At 38.4% G+C, this 20,085-nt stretch overlaps 1 protein-coding gene across 2 annotated transcripts in view; it reads left to right on the top strand.

Annotated features, from left to right (window-relative positions):
- Positions 1-20,085, top strand: part of LOC138852576 (uncharacterized) — a 38,594-nt gene that overhangs the window by 8,085 nt on the left and 10,424 nt on the right. For both annotated transcript variants that reach the window (XM_070084170.1, XM_070084169.1), the window contains exons 2-4: positions 39-231; positions 12,389-12,534; positions 19,812-19,995. In XM_070084170.1, the coding sequence (XP_069940271.1) occupies positions 39-231; positions 12,389-12,534; positions 19,812-19,995 (523 nt within the window). The remainder of the gene's footprint in view (positions 1-38; positions 232-12,388; positions 12,535-19,811; positions 19,996-20,085) is intronic.

Raw genomic sequence — 20,085 nt, 5'->3', positions numbered from 1 at the left:
GCTGCCAATACTCTTATTTTGTTTCTGGAATTTCACAGATGGTTTGTATGACCAAGGAGGATATGGTGTACAGTTCTGAAATAGGGGATCAAGATTTTTCAAGATTAGAGTTTTTAAGTGCATGTGTGATCATGAAAGATGAGTATACAGCCCATCATCTCCTACCCAGGGTTCCTCACAGCTTTTATCCTGCACTGTTTCAGGCTGTCATGCAAAAATGTTACTACTCCAGTAAGTACTTATTCTCAACATGCCTGTTGCTATGCACTTTATACAGGATGGATATAGGGTGCATGATAAAGATATTAGACTAACTACAGTTCATACTAACTGTATTCAAATTGTAATAATTTCAAAGTACATTACAGTATTGTAGTTTTGATAATTCAGGTAGTCTTCAGTATGGCCACTGTAATTGACCAGAAAATACAAATCACTTGTATATGTGTGAATTTTTTTTCCTGTTTGTAGTAACAGGAGCAGAGCTATGCTCTGTCTGTGCCATCATGTATTGTTTCTCACTAGTTATGTAAACCTTCCAGAGGTAGAATATACTACATCCTCTCCTCACTTAGCAACGTACTCCTTTACCAACGACTCGGACTTACAACGGGGTCTCTGACTAGTATGCATATCTAAATTAGAGCTGATTTCCTCTTTTCTGTTTATTTAAATATATTTACAGTAAACTACTGTATAAACATTTAAAAATATACCACTAAAATAATATCAAAGATGGTTGACACCGACCCACCACCCTTACAGTATGCTCCTCGCTTAGCAACGAATTCGTTTACCATCATGGTCTTAGAAACGGAACTCCATCGTTCAGCGAGGAGAGGCTGTACTGTACTTCCTCTTGGGTCATCATTTTTTAAGTTTATAACTGAAGAAAAAAAATTCGTTTTAGCAGTGTTTTTTCTCGTTAACAAATGATGCCACTTGTTCTTCCTGTTGTTGGTGCTAAAAGGTACTGTATTTATAATCTACATTCTCATTTTCTTTTATGTACATGTTATCATGTCTTTTCTTTCCTTCTGTCAACCAGAGAGGCCATTTTTGGAATCTCCAATCTTTCTTTGTAACTTGTGTTTCTTGGCTCTGCAAGCCATTTTTAATGTATCTTTAAATTTTTTATACTTTATTTGCAGATTATTGTATTTGTAAACATCAAACTGCCACTCCATTTTCCACTTTTGATCTTACTTATGTTGTAATTAATATACTCTGTCTGAAGTTTTTTTTTTTATAGTTTGCATATGTTGCATACATTCTCACTATTAAATCAACTGCATTTATGTGATCTTCCAATGATAATCTTTTGTCAGTAATTACTCCTAGTTTCCTCTGTCTGTCACTATCAGCATATTATCAGTCTATATTCTCTGTGTGATTCGTTACTTTTTCCAATTTGTTACATGACATTTATCTATATTAAATTCTATTGTCAATCTATCATTCTACTTGTTGAATCTGTCCAGGTCTTTCTGCAAGGATAGACATTTATTACAGGTACCGATCTTGTATAATACCTTTGTTTTATTTGCAAATATCTTCATAGTTTTTTATTTCTTCTGGTGTATGGAAGATTTTATTCATATTAGTAACCTGGAGGATTAGTAACCCAGAACAACAGAAGAATTTTTTTTTTTTTTTAACAAACCGGCCGTATCCCACCAAGGCAGGGTGGCCCAAAAAGAAAAACAAAAGTTTTTCTTCTTAAATTTAGTAATTTGTGCAGGAGAAGGGGTTACTAGCCCCTTGCTCCCGGCATTTTAGTTGCCTCTTACAACACGCATGGCTTACGGAGGAAGAATTCTGTTCCACTTCCCCATGGAGATAAGAGGAAATAAACAAGAACAAGAACTAGAAAGAAAATAGAAGAAAACCCAGAGGGGTGCATATATATATGCTTGTACATGTATGTGTAGTGTGACCTAAGTGTAAGAAGAAGTAGCAAGACATACCTGAAATCTTGCATGTTTATGAGACAGAAAAAAGACACCAGCAATCCTACCATCATGTAAAACAAATACAGGCTTTCGTTTTTACACTGACTTGGCAGGACGGTAGTACCTCCCTGGGCGGTTGCTGTCTACCAACCTACTACCTGCAAAAGAAAATTATTATGTCTGTTTTATATCAATTGAAGTTCTTTGATCCTCTTCCCTGGGATGCATCCCATAACAGTCAACTAACACCCAAGTACCAGCTTGCTGCTAGGTGAACCAGAGCAACAGATGTTAGAAAGCATGCTTAACTTTCCCACTTGTGCTGGGATCAAACCCAGGTTCTTCAGATTTGAGCCAGAAGTGCTACCTGTAATATAATGAAATGCAACATTTCTGTTTTGAAAATATTTTTTGACACATGCAATCATTTCATTTTTTTGGTTTGTTGAGGTAGCTGGAAGTCTTCTTTATGTACAGTGTTTGGTAATGAAACAAAGGTACACACCTTAAGCAAATCTTTCCAGTGTTGCCAGTAAAATTGTCAGACTTTTAACTATGTATGTATAGAAATGGTTGATAACCTTGTATTTGAACTTGCACTAAACACTATTTTGCATTGTAGATATTTATGCTGGTAGATAAATTTATATTTATAAATTATTCTCTGATAGGAATGGATGATTTAGAAAAGAAAAAGCTGCAATGCCACTTTTACGTGCCTTGACTATCAACTGGCCATTTGAGAGCATGACCCTGAGGGACCTTGTTCCACCTTTACCATCACCTACAACAAAGCCTCAGAGGATTATACTCAGAAGTTCAGAAGAAAAGCTGATGAAGTTTTTGGAAGCTCTGCAAACTATACCTGAAACATTCATCCAAAGGTATATACGTAATTTGAAAAGTAAAGTCTTTGTTAGCATGGGTTATATTACCCCAGACTCCATAATTATGGACAAATCCATGGATGCATAAGCATTGTGTGGTACAGTATTGGCATGGAGTGTTAGGTATTCCATGTGTCAGCCATTACCAATAACAGTTATACTCACTGCCTTTGGCAGTGAAGCACTGAAATGATGCTTCTGCGCTCTGTGAAAGGACAAATTTTTCATGTGTGACCCCTCTGCAAAAGATCAGAATTAATTAGTAAGTATAGAAGAATACACAGGCTTCACTCTGTTGTAATTGCATTTTGCTGGTATCCATATGCCTTATTTTTAAGTAGCTTAGTCAATTTTTTTTAGAAACAAAGTATGAGACGGCTATATTTCTTCTTTTTTATTTAATAATTTATACAGGAGAAGGGGTTACCAGTCCCCTTATCCCAGCATTTTAGTTGCCTTTTATGACACATGGCTTACTGAGCAAGGCTAGTTTTCCACTGTCCCATGAAGATGAAAGAGAAATAAATAAGAACAAGAACTATTAAGAAATATAGAAGAAAACTCAAATGGGTATGTATATTTATGTGTACGTGTATGTGTACTGTGACCTAGGTTTAAGCAGAAGTATGTACTAAGATGTATGTACACTGTACCTGTTATCTTGCATGTTGCTTTCTTTCAACAAACCGGCCATATCCCACAGAGGCAGGGTGGCCCAAAAAGAAAAACAAAAGTTTCTCTTTTTCAATTTAGTAATTTATACAGGAGAAGGGGTTACTAGGCCCTTGCTCCTGGCATTTTAGTCGCCTCTTACAACACGCATGGCTTACGGAGGAAGAATTCTATTCCACTTCCTCATGGAGATAAGAGGAAATAAACAAGAACTAGAAAGAAAATAGAAGAAAACCCAGAGGGATGTGTATATATATGCTTGTACATGTATGTGTAGTGTGACCTAAGTGTAAGTAGAAGTAGCAAGACGTACCTGAACTCTTACATGTTTATGAGACAGAAAGAGAGTTTCAGTGGGGGGAAATAAATGGGATTAAATCTGGAGTATCTGAGAGAGTTAGAGCAAAGGAAGGGGTAGCAGTAATGTTAAATGATCAGTTATGGAAGGAGAAAAGAGAATATGAATGTGTAAATTCAAGAATTATGTGGATTAAAGTAAAGGTTGGATGCGAGAAGTGGGTCATAATAAGCGTGTATGCACCTGGAGAAGAGAGGAATGCAGAGGAGAGAGAGAGATTTTGGGAGATGTTAAGTGAATGTATAGGAGCCTTTGAACCAAGTGAGAGAGTAATTGTGGTAGGGGACTTGAATGCTAAAGTAGGAGAAACTTTTAGAGAGGGTGTGGTAGGTAAGTTTGGGGTGCCAGGTGTAAATGATAATGGGAGCCCTTTGATTGAACTTTGTATAGAAAGGGGTTTAGTTATAGGTAATACATATTTTAAGAAAAAGAGGATAAATAAGTATACACGATATGATGTAGGGCGAAATGACAGTAGTTTGTTGGATTATGTATTGGTAGATAAAAGACTGTTGAGTAGACTTCAGGATGTACATGTTTATAGAGGGGCCACAGATATATCAGATCACTTTCTAGTTGTAGCTATACTGAGAGTAAAAGGTAGATGGGATACAAGGAGAATAGAAGCATCAGGGAAGAGAGAGGTGAAGGTTTATAAACTAAAAGAGGAGGCAGTTAGGGTAAGATATAAACAGCTATTGGAGGATAGATGGGCTAATGAGAGCATAGGCAATGGGGTCGAAGAGGTATGGGGTAGGTTTAAAAATGTAGTGTTAGAGTGTTCAGCAGAAGTTTGTGGTTACAGGAAAGTGGGTGCAGGAGGGAAGAGGAGCGATTGGTGGAATGATGATGTAAAGAGAGTAGTAAGGGAGAAAAAGTTAGCATATGAGAAGTTTTTACAAAGTAGAAGTGATGCAAGGAGGGAAGAGTATATGGAGAAAAAGAGAGAAGTTAAGAGAGTGGTGAAGCAATGTAAAAAGAGAGCAAATGAGAGAGTGGGTGAGATGTTATCAACAAATTTTGTTGAAAATAAGAAAAAGTTTTGGAGTGAGATTAACAAGTTAAGAAAGCCTAGAGAACAAATGGATTTGTCAGTTAAAAATAGGAGAGGAGAGTTATTAAATGGAGAGTTAGAGGTATTGGGAAGATGGAAGGAATATTTTGAGGAATTGTTAAATGTTGATGAAGATAGGGAAGCTGTGATTTCGTGTATAGGGCAAGGAGGAATAACATCTTGTAGGAGTGAGGAAGAGCCAGTTGTGAGTGTGGGGGAAGTTCGTGAGGCAGTAGGTAAAATGAAAGGGGGTAAGGCAGCCGGGATTGATGGGATAAAGATAGAAATGTTAAAATACAGAGTGGGGTAAGGTACCTAGGGATTGGCAGAGAGCATGCATAGTTCCTTTGTATAAAGGCAAAGGGGATAAAAGAGAGTGCAAAAATTATAGGGGGATAAGTCTGTTGAGTGTACCTGGTAAAGTGTATGGTAGAGTTATAATTGAAAGAATTAAGAGTAAGACGGAGAATAGGATAGCAGATGAACAAGGAGGCTTTAGGAAAGGTAGGGGGTGTGTGGACCAGGTGTTTACAGTGAAACATATAAGTGAACAGTATTTAGATAAGGCTAAAGAGGTCTTTGTGGCATTTATGGATTTGGAAAAGGCGTATGACAGGGTGGATAGGGGGGCAATGTGGCAGATGTTGCAAGTGTATGGTGTAGGAGGTAAGTTACTGAAAGCTAGAGTTTTTACGAGGATAGTGAGGCTCAAGTTAGAGTATGTAGGAAAGAGGGAAATTTTTTCCCAGTAAAAGTAGGCCTTAGACAAGGATGTGTGATGTCACCGTGGTTGTTTAATATATTTATAGATGGGGTTGTAAGAGAAGTAAATGCGAGGGTTTTGGCAAGAGGCGTGGAGTTAAAAGATAAAGGTCACAGCTGCTCTTTGCTGATGACACTGTGCTCTTGGGAGATTCTGAAGAGAAGTTGCAGAGATTGGTGGATGAATTTGGTAGGGTGTGCAAAAGAAGAAAATTAAAGGTGAATACAGGAAAGAGTAAGGTTATGAGGATAACAAAAAGATTAGGTGATGAAAGATTGAATATCAGATTGGAGGGAGAGAGTATGGAGGAGGTGAACGTATTCAGATATTTGGGAGTGGACGTGTCAGCGGATGGGTCTATGAAAGATGAGGTGAATCATAGAATTGATAAGTGAGGCACTTAGGAGTCTGTAAACAAGAACTTTGTCCTTGGACTAGTTTTACCAAATATGGGTGTGAATGAATAGAAGAAAGATGTCCCAAGAATATAATGGAGAATTCGTGTGGAATATATTACTGTTGTGCTTGTACATGGAGCGAAACAGAATGATCAAGAGTGTATAGTCTGTGTGTACCTAGGTTTTGTGTGCGAGTGACTTAAGTAGAGGAGTGTAGACATACTTGACGTGAGCCATTTATGAAGGGATTGAACTCTTGCACTCATGCAGTAAAAACTGTAGTGAGCACAAGACAGTGAGAGTGAATGATGGTGACACCCTGCCAGTAATCCTACCAGTGTGTAAAACAATTACAGGTTCCCATTTCATGTTCGTTTGACAGGACAGTAGTACCTCCCTGGGTGGTTGCTGTCTTCAATATATGTATTTTTTCAACATAATATCAGTAAAGTATCTAAGGATTGGCAGAAAACCTGCATAGTTCCTCTGTATAAGATAATAAGAGATAAGAGAACATGGATGAATTATAGGGCAATAAGCCTGTTGAGTATACCAGGTAAAGGTGTCCTGTAGCTCAGTTGCTAGCATACTCAGCTCATACTTTGAGATCTGTGGTTTGAGCCCCAGCACGGGTGGAAACATTAGGACGTGTTTCTTTAAGACGCCTTCCGTCCCTGTTCACCTAGCAGTAAATAGGTACCTGGATGTTAGCCAACTGGTGTGGGTTGCATCCTGGGGACAGAATTTACCTAATTTGCCAGAAATGCTCTGCATAACAGTGTCATTGATGTCAGCTAGGTCTGTATACCATGTGCTTGTAGAAATAAAGATTATTATTATTATTACTGAAAGAACTAAGAGTAAATCAGAATGTAATATTGCAGAAGAACAAAGATTTATGAAAGGTAGGGATGTAGACCAAGTGTTTACATTGAAGTGCAGTATGTAAGTGAGCAATACCTAGAAAGGGGTAAACGGTTGTAATATGGCAGACATTGTAAATGCATGTAATAGATAGTAGGTTACCTAAAGCAGTAAAGAGTGGTTTTTCTGGATATAACTGGCTGTTGTGTGCAAGGTAGCATTTATTAAGGAATTCAAGAAGCCAGCTAGGTGGGAAGTACAGTGCCTTTGCATTTTAAAGGGATGGAGATGTTACAGTTCAGAGTGTTATGTGAATTGTGATATCTGCACACTTCTGGCAAGATGGCTGTTGAATGAATGATGGCGAATGTTTTTCTTTTTAGGGTTGCCCTACTTTGGTGGGAGGGCTGATGTGGTAAATAGAAAATTATGCAGTACATGTATATAAATATACACTACCGCTCGACACTATCTCTTACTGACTTGCACATAAGTCCATAGATTTTCACTACTTTTCAGTCTTAATGAGTTGCACAGATATCAAACTGACACACTATCATATCTTTGTTCCTTGTGTATGACTTCGATTATGCCTTATTAGTTGTGTATTATTGTCTTCTGTTGAACTAGTTGCTGGTAGACTCATTACAATTCCTGTGTAGTTTTCTTCCTTTTTCACCTCTAAACTCCATTTCCAAATTATCTCCAATTAACCTTTCATCATGAAGAAAGATTTTTTTCAACATAATATCAGTAAAGTAGTTGGATAAGCTAAACAGTGCAGTAGAAGCTACAGTGAACATGGTTTCTGGTTTAATTATAATAGAAAAAATTCATGTCAGTTAATCTTAGCATTAACAAGCAGGTTGAAGAGGTAAACCTCCCCACCATTAGCTCAGATAAATATTTATAACTGGGTAAAAGTAATTACATTTCTCAGTAAAAGTAGGCCTTAGACAAAGATGTGTGATGTCACCATGGTTGTTCAATATATTTATAGATGGGGTTGTAAGAGAAGTGAATGCTTAGGTGATGGCAAGAGGTGTGGGATTAAAAGATAATCTAACACAAAGTGGGAGTTGTCACAGTTGCTCTTTGCTGATGACATTGTGCTTTTGGGAGATTCTGAAGAGAAGTTGCAGAGGTTGGTGGATGAATTTGGTAGGGTATGTAAAAGAAGAAAATTAAAAGTGAATATGTATAGGAAAGAGTATGGTGATGAGGATAATAAAAAAAATTAGGTAATGAAAGATTGGTTGTCAGATTGGAAGGAGAGAGTATGGAGGAGGTGAATGTACTCAGATATTTAGGAGTGGACATGTCAGCAGATTTATTTATTTATTTATTTATTTATTTACAATTTGAGCATACATTCAGAGGTACAAAAAAAATACAGATAAGAGCAGCATGCCAAAGCCACTTATACTATGCATAGCATTTCGGGCTGGCTTAAAATTAACTAAGCAATGATGAAATCAGTGATAATACATTATTGTAAACAGATAACTATAAAGCACAAATGAGTATTACAAAGACAGGTCATACGGTTGCATGCATTGTTGTACATTCAGTCGTATGGAGTATTCTGTTAGGTAGTGTATTTAAAAAATAATAAAGTTTTAGGTTTTAGGTTTAACATTTATGTGATATAATTGTGAGAAACATTTAAGATATACAATTTATAAGGTTCAGTTATTCAGTATTTATTTGGTTTTGGGTGAGTAAGTGATCTTTGAGAAGAGACTTGAATTTATAAACAGGTAGTGTTTCTTTTATATTTACAGGTAATGAATTCCAGATTTTAGGGCCTTTTATGTGCATTGAGTTTTTGCATAGTGTGAGATGGACACGAGGAACATCAAAGAGTGATCTGTGCCTTGTGTTATGGTCATGTGTTCTGTTGAGGTTGGCAAGGAGATGTTTGAGGGGAGGGTTAATATCAGAGTTAAGTGTTCTATGTATGTAATAGGTGCAGTAATAAGTATGGATGTTTTGTATGGTGAGTAGGTTTAGTGTATTGAATATTGGTGGAGTGTGCTGCCTGTAGTGAGAATTTGTTATCATTCTAACTGCAGCCTTTTGTTGGGTAATTAGTGGTCTGAGATGGTTAATTGTTGTTGAGCCCCATGCACAAATTCCATAGGTGAGATAGGGGTAAATAAGAGAGTGATATAGGGCCAGGAGGGCTGACTGTGGAACATAGTACCGTATCTTCGATAGTATGCCTACAGTCTTGGAAATTTTCTTAGAAATTTGTTGTATATGTGTATGAAATTTGAGTCTATTATCAAGGTGGATTCCTAAGAATTTTCCCTCTGTTAGCTTTGTGATAGGTGATCCGTTTATCATTATGTTAAGAGGGACATCTGTAGCTCTGTTACCAAACTGAATGAAGTAGGTTTTGTCAATGTTTAGTGTAAGTTTGTTAGTCCTCATCCAGGTAGGTATTTTCTGTAATTCGGTATTTACAGTATTGGCTAGCGTGACTGGGCTCGGGTGAGAGAAGACGTATGTAGTGTCATCTGCAAATAGTGTGGGTTTGAGTAATTGCAAAGCATTTGGAAGGTCATTTATGTATAGGAGAAAGAGAAGAGGGCCAAGGACACTTCCCTGTGGGACACCAACTGTAATTGGTTGCGCAGAAGAGTTTGCCCCATTTGCGTACACATATTGGCTTCTGTTGCTGAGGTATGACTTGAGGTAGTTGAGGGAGTGCCCTCTTATACCATAGTGTGACAATTTTACATGGAGCAAGTCATGGTCAACTGTATCAAAAGCTTTACATAAGTCAATGAAGATCCCCAGTGGGACTTCTTTTTTCTCTATTGCAGTGTATATATGTTCTAGCATGTGTATAATAGCATCATTAGTATTTTTATTAGGCCTGAATCCAAATTGGCAGGGGTTGAGTATGTTTTGGGAGATAAGGTAGGAGTAGATTCGTTTATGAATTAATTTTTCGAAGATTTTTGAGAGAGGGTGTAAGTTGGATATTGGCCTATAGTTATTCAACTCTGTTTGGTCTCCTCCTTTGTGGATCGGGGTCACCCTTGCTATTTTGAGTACTGTAGGGAAGGTGGAGGATTCTATGGATTTGTTAAAGAGTGTTGCAATGATTGGTGATAGCACTTGTGACAGTTTTTTGTATATAAAGGGGTGGTAAGGTATTTAAATCTCCTGCCTTGTTTTTTAGTGCGTTGATAATAAGGGAGACTTCGTATGGGTTAGTCGGAGCTAGGAAGAGTGTGTTCGGGTAGTTGCCGGTGAGGTAGTCATTTGGTGGGGTATCTGAGCTTGGGATTTTATTGGCAAGGTTTTGTCCTATAGTGGAGAAGAAATCATTGAGTCTGTTTGCTGTTTCTGTTGGTGGGAGTTGGGGTTCATCTGATTTTGCTAATTTTATTTCGCTATTTCGTGATATCTTTTTTGTTCCCAGAATTTCTGATAGGGTTTTCCAGGTCTTTTTTATATCACCTCATAAGTTGGATAATCTGTTCTCATAATACAATTTTTTTGCCCTTCTTATCAGGCTGGTTAGGATTGACGAGTAACGTTTTGTTTGGTCTCTGGTTATGTGACCCATTCTGTACTGTTTTTCATATTGGTGTTTTGTATTTATGGATTTGAGAATGCTGGGTGTTAGCCAGGGACTGTTCAGTCTCTTAGCTGTCATCTGTTTAGTTTTTTTAGGGCAGTGCTTGTTATAGAGGTACATATTGGGTCTTTTTTAGAAAATTATTAATACATTCGTCAATATCTGTATAGATTTCTAGCTCAGTGTGCCAATCAATGTTTGCTACTGCTGTTGTGAAGTTATTAATGGCTGCCTCATTGTGAAGTCTGAAGGTGACTTTAGTAGTGTCTTGGGGTAGTTTACCAAGCGTTGTTATGAGGAAAGTAGGGTAGTGGTCTGTGGTATTATCTGTAATTATGCCTGATTTTAAAGGGGATATGGTGTTGGTCCAGATGTGGTCAAGTAGGGAAACACTAGTCTCTGTAACTCTTGTAGGTTTTGTTACTGTTGGTAGTAACATACAGTTACTCATTGTGTTTGTGAATTCAGTAACGTGTGGGTCCTGGTCTTGCAGGAGATTTATATTGAAGTCACCTGAGAGTAGTAAGTGATCTTTGTTCATGCGTGCATCAGTTATCATACTTCCTAGGTTTTGACTAAATTGGCTAATGTTTGACTGTGGAACTCTGTAGATGTTTATCAATGTGAGAGGTTTTTGTAGGTGTTTGGATTTGAATTTAGCTATTATATATTCCCCATGTTCATCCCTTGTGGAAGTATTAGTGATACATTCTAGTTGGTCTGATGGGTTTATGAAAGATGGTGACTCATAGAATTGATGTGGGGAAAAAGGTGAGTGGTGCACTTAGGAGTCTGTGGAGACAAAGAACTTTGTCCGTGGAAGCAAAGAGGGAAATGTATGAGAGTATAGTTATACCAGTGCTCTTATATGGGTGTGAAACATAGGTGGTGAATATTGCAACAAGAAAAAGGCTGGAGGCAGTGGAGATATCATGTCTAAGAGCAATGTGTTGTGTGAATATAATGCAGAGAATTCTTATTTTGGAAATTAGGAGGAGGTGCAGGATTACCAAGACTATTATCCAGAGGGTTGAGGGGTTGTTGAGGTGGTTTGGACATGTAGAGAGGATGGAAGGAAATAGAATGACTTCAAGAGTGTATATAGCTGTAGTGGAGGGAAGGCAGGGTAGGGGTTGGCCTAGGAGAGGTTGGAGGGAGGAGGTAAAGGAGGTTTTGTGTGTGATGGGCTTAGACTTCCAGCAAGCATATGTGAGCGTGTTAGATAGGAGCGAATGGAGAGAAATGGTTTTTAGGACTTGATGTGCTGTTGGAGTGTGAGCAAGGTAACATTTATGAAGGGATTCAGGGAAACTGGCAGGCCGGACTTGAGTCCTGGAGATGGGAAGTATGGTGTCTGCATTCTGAAGGCGGGGTGTCAGTGTTGCAGTTTTATAACAATAGTGTAAGCTCACCTCTGGCAAGACAGTAATGGAGTGAATGATGAGAGTTTTTCATTTTCGGACCACCCTGCCTTGGTGGGAGACGGTCAGTGTGTTAATAAAAAATAAAAATAATTACATTTCATGTAGGGAATTCATACTATGATGTGCAAGCTGTGTTCATTTATGTCAACCACTTCAGCTATTCAGCAACATCTTAAGGTGGTGTGTTGGAATTAATTTTGCTCCTTTCTCATACATTAAGTTTTGGGGAAGGAGCAAGGAATCAACAGTATAGATATCAGTCTTCTCCCATATTCTGTCTTATATTTCAGATTTATTTGTTTTAATGCCTCTTCTTTTGTATACTGTAATTGCTTCTGATTCACTTTCTTTAAATATTATATACATAATGTAAGCAGTGAGAATACAAAGCATATTTTAATTTAATTTTTTAACACCCTAGCAAGTCAGCAATGGCAGTTGAGTTTAAAGGACCTTTGTGCAAGTTGGACATTACTGGTTTCTCTCTTCCGATATCGAATGTCCACCTGCTGGAGAGATTTGTCAGAATGGCATACAACCCCAATAGTCCACCTCATTATATCAGAAGTTAGTATGTAATGTACTTTGTTGCTTAATGAGTGAATCAGAAAAGTATACAGCTTGTAAAATAAAAAATTATATTTGAAGAGATGGAAAGTAGACAGGTTTCTTATTTAATAATATTTATATTGGGGTCTGTTTAATAGCTTGATGATGCATCCCATGCCCAGCCTGTGGACGGTAGTTGAAAGATGACATAGGCACATAGTGGATCCAGGGACTGGTCCCAAATGTCAGAATAATTAAGCAAGTTACACTGATACTGAACTAAATTCATTTCCAAAAATATTGCAATGTACAGGAGACCCCCAAACTTACAAATTCCTGAAGTTATACATATCTGTACTAACAAACATGATATCTGGGAATCAATCAGTATTTTGCAACTGCTGAGTTGCAGTACGAGAGTGCAAAGAGAGCCATCCTGTGTGCCATTTGTTTTTACACACACAAAAAAAAAAACTCATTTGCAAGTTTTCATTTTGAAAGCTTCACCATAATGTCCATTACATTGTTTGTTTTGGTCAACAGTTAAGTTTTAGAAACTTACACCTGTACAACACTTAAGAATGACAACATCTTTAGCAGATATGTTTACGGGATTTATTTGGTGATTCTTGGTAGCGGGGAGTAATGATAAAGGCTTTGGAGGCTTCTTACTTTATTAGCAATGTCGTGGGGTACACAGGCAGTGTGTTAAGTGATCATGGCCCAGGAGGGCCATGCCCAGCGAGGGAGAGAGGAGTAGGACCTGTTATCTGAGTCTAGGCCGCTGAGTGAGTGAGGGAGAGGCAGGGGTGGGCAGGTTGGCATGCCACCGAGAGGCCTGGCCTCTGGTGGAAACTATGGGAATTAGGCACGTAGGCTCCCTGGCTACAGATAAGCTGATGCTAAAATGAGCTCTGATACTGATGTGTGAAATCTTGCTCCTTTTTTTCAGATGAAATAAGGATGGATATCAGAATAGAGGGTGAGGCAGAGAGTTAGTTCCAGGCTCTTCATGTTGTCTGCACGATTAGTCGTCATCATGGTGCTGGCTTAGTCGTCAAATTTAGGAAAGTAAACATAACATCTATACCTGGGATCTGCCTTGTTTCTTTGCCTAAGGTACTTGGTAATCATCCGAGTTGCTTTATTATAATTATGAAAACAGCAGATTAATGAGTATACAGCCTCTCCTCACTTAGCGACATATTCGTTTATCGACACCTCGGACTTACAATGGGCTCTCTGAATGCATGCCTAAATAATGTATATTAGAGCTGATTTCCTCTATTCTATTTATTACAATATACAGTACACTATACTGTATAAACATTTAAAATATTATTTTATTTTTATTAGCACACTGGCCGATTCCCACCAAGGCAGGGTGGCCCGAAAAAGAAAAACTTTCACCATCATTCACTCCATCACTGTCTTGCCAGAAGGGTGCTTTACACTACAGTTTTTAAACTGCCACATTAACATCCCTCCTTCAGAGTGCAGGCACTGTACTTCCCATCTCCAGGACTCAAGTCCAGCCTGCCGGTTTCCCTGAATCCCTTCATAAATGTTACTTTGCTCACACTCCAACATTTTTAGTATATTTAAAAATATACTAGAAATGTTATAAATGGTGCAGAGGTGATGTTAAAACAATATCAAAGATAGTTGACACAAACGCACTACCATTATAGTATGCTCCTCTCTTAGCGACGAATTCGTTTACCGATGTGGTTTTAGGAATGGAACTCCGTTGTTAAGCGAGGAGAGGCTGCATATACACACTTACTGGCGTCAATTAACATTTTCACTATTAAATATTTTTTTTCATCAAACCAGCCATATCCCACCAAGGGAGTTTTGTATTTTTAAATTTGGTGATGTATACAGGAGAAGGTGTTACTAGCCCCTTGCTCCCAGCATGTTAGTCGCCTCTTACGACACGCATGACTTATGGAGGAAGAATTCTGTTCCACTTTCCCGTGGAGATAAGAGAGAATAAACAAGAACTAGTAAGAAAATAGAAGAAAACCCAGAGGGGTATGTGTGTATATGCTTGTACATGTATGTGTAGTGTGACCTAAGTGTAAATAGAAGCAACAAGATGTACCTGAAACCTTGCATGTTTCTTCTTCTTCTTTCAACAAACTGGCTGTATCCCACCGAGGCAGGGTGGCCCAAAAAGAAAAACTAAAGTTTCTCTTTTTAAATTTAGTAATTTATACAGGAGGAGTTACTAGCCCCTTGCTTCCGGCATTTTAGTCGCCTCTTACAACACGCATGTCTTACGGAGGAAGAATTCTGTTCCACTTCCCCATGGAGATAAGAGGAAATAAACAAGAACAAGAAATAGTAGGAAAATAGAAAAAAACCCAGAGGCATGTGTATATATATTACTTATTTTTTTTTTTTTTTTATTATCACACTGGCCGATTCCCACCCAGGCAGGGTGGCCTGAAAAAGAAAAACTTTCACCATCATTCACTCCATCACTGTCTTGCCAGAAGGGTGCTTTACACTACAGTTTTTAAACTGCAACATTAACACCCCTCCTTCAGAGTGCAGGCACTGTACTTCCCATCTCCAGGACTCAAGTCCGGCCTGCCGGTTTCCCTGAACCCCTTCATAAATGTTACTTTGCTCACACTCCAACAGCACGTCAAGTATTAAAAACCATTTGTCTCCATTCACTCCTATCAAACACGCTCACGCATGCCTGCTGGAAGTCCAAGCCCCTCGCACACAAAACCTCCTTTACCCCCTCTCTCCAACCTTTCCTAGGCCGACCCCTACCCCGCCTTCCTTCCACTACAGACTGATACACTCTTGAAGTCATTCTGTTTCGCTCCATTCTCTCTACATGTCCGAACCACCTCAACAACCCTTCCTCAGCCCTCTGGACAACAGTTTTGGTAATCCCGCACCTCCTCCTAACTTCCAAACTACGAATTCTCTGCATTATATTCACACCACACATTGCCCTCAGACATGACATCTCCACTGCCTCCAGCCTTCTCCTCGCTGCAACATTCATCACCCATGCTTCACACCCATATAAGAGCGTTGGTAAAACTATACTCTCATACATTCCCCTCTTTGCCTCCAAGGACAAAGTTCTTTGTCTCCACAGACTCCTAAGTGCACCACTCACTCTTTTCTCCTCATCAATTCTATGATTCACATCATCTTTCATAGACCCATCCGCTGACACGTCCACTCCCATATATCTGAATACATTTACCTCCTCCATACTCTCTCCCTCCAATCTGATATTCAATCTTTCATCACCTAATCTTTTTGTTATCCTCATAACCTTACTCTTTCCTGTATTCACCTTTAATTTTCTTCTTTTGCACACCCTACCAAATTCATCCACCAATCTCTGCAACTTCTCTTCAGAATCTCCCAAGAGCACAGTGTCATCAGCAAAGAGCAGCTGTGACAACTCCCACTTTGTGTGTGATTCTTTATCTTTTAACTCCACGCCTCTTGCCAAGACCCTCGCATTTACTTCTCTTACAACCCCATCTATAAATATATTAAACAACCACGGTGACATCACACATCCTTGTCTAAGGCCTACTTTTACTGGGAAATAATTTCCCTCTTTCCTACATACTCTAACTTGAGCCTCACTATCCTCGTAAAAACTCTTCACTGCTTTCAGTAACCTACCTCCTACACCATACACTTGCAACATGTGCCACATTGCCCCCCTATCCACCCTGTCATACGCCTTTTCCAAATCCATAAATGCCACAAAGACCTCTTTAGCCTTATCTAAATACTGTTCACTTATATGTTTCACTGTAAACACCTGGTCCACACACCCCCTACCTTTCCTAAAGCCTCCTTGTTCATCTGCTATCCTATTCTCCGTCTTACTCTTAATTCTTTCAATAATAACTCTACCATACACTTTACCAGGTATACTCAGCAGACTTATCCCCCTATAATTTTTGCACTCTCTTTTATCCCCTTTGCCTTTATACAAAGGAACTATGCATGCTCTCTGCCAATCCCTAGGTACCTTACCCTCTTCCATACATTTATTAAATAATTGCACCAACCACTCCAAAACTATATCCCCACCTGCTTTTAACATTTCTATCTTTATCCCATCAATCCCGGCTGCCTTACCCCCTTTCATTTTACCTACTGCCTCACGAACTTCCCCCACACTCACAACTGGCTCTTCCTCACTCCTACAAGATGTTTTTCCTCCTTGTCCTATACACGAAATCACAGCTTCCCTATCTTCATCAACATTTAACAATTCCTCGAAATATTCCCTCCATCTTCCCAATACCTCTAACTCTCCATTTAATAACTCTCCTCTCCTATTTTTAACTGGCAAATCCATTTGTTCTCTAGGCTTTCTTAACTTGTTAATCTCACTCCAAAACTTTTTCTTATTTTCAACAAAATTTGTTGATAACATCTCACCCACTCTCTCATTTGCTCTCTTTTTACATTGCTTCACCACTCTTTTAACCTCTCTCTTTTTCTCCATATACTCTTCCCTCCTTGCATCACTTCTACTTTGTAAAAACTTCTCATATGCTAACTTTTTCTCCCTTACTACTCTCTTTACATCATCATTCCACCAATCGCTCCTCTTCCCTCCCGCACCCACTTTCCTGTAACCACAAACTTCTGCTGAACACTCTAACACTACATTTTTAAACCTACCCCATACCTCTTTGACCCCATTGCCTATGCCCTCATTAGCCCATCTATCCTCCAATAGCTGTTTATATCTTACCCTAACTGCCTCCTCTTTTAGTTAATAAACCTTCACCTCTCTCTTCCCTGATGCTTCTATTCTCCTTGTATCCCATCTACCTTTTACTCTCAGTGTAGCTACAACTAGAAAGTGATCTGATATATCTGTGGCCCCTCTATAAACATGTACATCCTGAAGTCTACTCAACATTCTTTTATCTACCAATACATAATCCAACAAACTACTGTCATTTCGCCCTACATCATATCTTGTATACTTATTTATCCTCTTTTTCTTAAAGTATGTATTACCTATAACTAAACCCCTTTCTATACAAAGTTCAATCAAAGGGCTCCCATTATCATTTACACCTGGCACCCCAAACTTACCTACCACACCCTCTCTAAAAGTTTCTCCTACTTTAGCATTCATGTCCCCTACCACAATTACTCTCTCACTTGGTTCAAAGGCTCCTATACATTCACTTAATATCTTCCAAAATCTCTCTCTCTCTCTCTGCATTCCTCTCTTCTCCAGGTGCATACACGCTTATTATAACCCACTTCTCGCATCCAACCTTTACTTTAATCCACATAATTCTTGAATTTACACATTCATATTCTCTTTTCTCCTTCCATAACTGATCATTCAACATTACTGCTACCCCTTCCTTTGCTCTAACTCTCTCAGATACTCCAGATTTAATCCCATTAATTTCCCCCCACTGAAACTCCCCTACCCCCTTCAGCTTTGTTTCGCTTAGGGCCAGGACATCCAACTTCTTTTCATTCATAACATCAGCAATCATCTGTTTCTTGTCATCCGCACTACATCCATGCACATTTAAGCATCCCAGTTTTATAAAGTTTTTCTTCTTCTCTTTTTTAGTAAATGTCTACAGGAGAAGGGGTTACTAGCCCATTGCTCCCGGCATTTTAGTCGCCTCATACGACACGCATGGCTTACGGAGGAAAGATTCTTTTCCACTTCCCCATGGACAATAGAAGAAATAAAGAAGAACAAGAGCTATTTAGAAAAAGGAGAAAAACCTAGATGTATGTATATATATATGCATGTGCGTGTCTGTGAAGTGTGACCAAAGTGTAAGTAGGAGTAGCAAAATATCCCTGTTATCTAGCGTGTTTATGAGACAGAAAAAGAAACCAGCAATCCTACCATCATGCAAAACAGTTACAGGTTTCTGTTTCACAGTCATCTGGGAGGACGGTAGTACTTCCCTGGGTGGTTGCTGTCTACCAACCTACTACTGTATATATATGCTTGCACATATATGTGTAGTGTGTCCTAAGTGTAAGTAGAAGTAGCAAGACGTACCTGAAATCTTGCATGTTTCGAGACAGAAAAAAAGACACCAGCAATCCTACCATTATGTAAAACAATTACAGGTTTCCGTTTCACACTCACTTGGTAGGATGGTACAGTAGTACCTCCCTGGGCAATTGCTGTCTACCAACCTACTACCTAGGTATTCTTATATATTTTCATAAATTTTGCTTTTAGAGTTTATTAATTAAAACAACTATACTAAAAATCTAAAAACGCTTTCCAAGGATAATGATTTTATTCAACAGACTTCTGTCCTAGCTGATATAAAATGGTTATGCAGCTCATACTTCTGAAATGACACAAAATCAACATTCTCATAGAAAAATTAAAGATTCAAATTCAGTTCAAATTCAGAATTTTATTTCTTTTCATGCAGTACAAAGATAATGTAGTTTACATGTAATAAAACATTGCTAGGCATGACTGAAAGCCACTAGTATGCAGTGCATATTGGGCAAACTAAAAGTTAGTTAAGATGGTAGTCATTCCTGCATAGAACAGTGTAGGAGTGCTATCATTAATCAGCAAAAAGTGGCATTTAAAAATTTCACTGCCTGATCACTTCCACAGTCATACTATAGACTTAGCCTCCTATTAAGATTAAGATGTTTATTCTGACATGATGCATGGTTGTACAGAGGAATATAATAGTTGGGTATGCATACCAAAAGCCCCTTTGTATGCAGAGCACTTCAGGCAAATTTAAAGATTAACTTAAGATTTGGAGTACATCAGGTCTCATTTCAGGGTTCATTATATTTTCTGTTGTGAATATCAAGCATCAGACAGTAAACATAGGACACATTATTTTAATTATTTCAAGGTATTTACACATAAAATAACCTAATATTTTAAGCTCATATATTTCCAGAAGTTTTCTATTTTCCTTAGTGGGGAAAAAATCTATACAGTTATCATCAGTGATCAAGTACACTCTGGGGGTAGTGTGTGCCAAATTTTCAAAAACATCAGATGATCATATTATCTTTCATGGTCCTTTGTTGTAGCACTTTTTTTTCCTTTGCATTACCTCTTCAATGGCCAGATTGAACAAGACACCAGATAATGTTGGATGCCAGATAATTAGTGTTTTGCTGTACAGTGCTGCACTTTTATGCAGAACCCTGGAAGACTTATTTTATCTTTCTCTTATGCTTTTTTTTTATTTCCGTGGTTTGCTAAAAAAAATTAATTGTACCTTTATGATGTAGGATTGACTTTACAGGAAACAGAATGCCTGGAATTAGAGCTTTGTGGCTTGTGCAATAATTCGTTGCTTCCACTCTTATGCATACCAAAGTCACTCACCAGCCTAAGTTTGGCACATAACCGGAACATCACTTCACTTCAGTTCCTGTCTCAGTTACCTTGTTTGTGTGAGCTTAACATTTCCGGAATAAATGTTAGAGGTAAGTTTATATATACAGCCTACAATAGTATAGCTGGAAAAAATGTACTGTATTTATTTTTAAGTTAAAAGATACATTAAATTTAGCATT

Source organism: Cherax quadricarinatus, chromosome 11 (assembly GCF_038502225.1).
Source record: "Cherax quadricarinatus isolate ZL_2023a chromosome 11, ASM3850222v1, whole genome shotgun sequence".
NCBI lineage: Eukaryota > Metazoa > Arthropoda > Malacostraca > Decapoda > Parastacidae > Cherax > Cherax quadricarinatus.
Note: the sequence above shows the minus strand (reverse complement) of the source record. Positions and strands in the feature narration are given on the sequence as shown.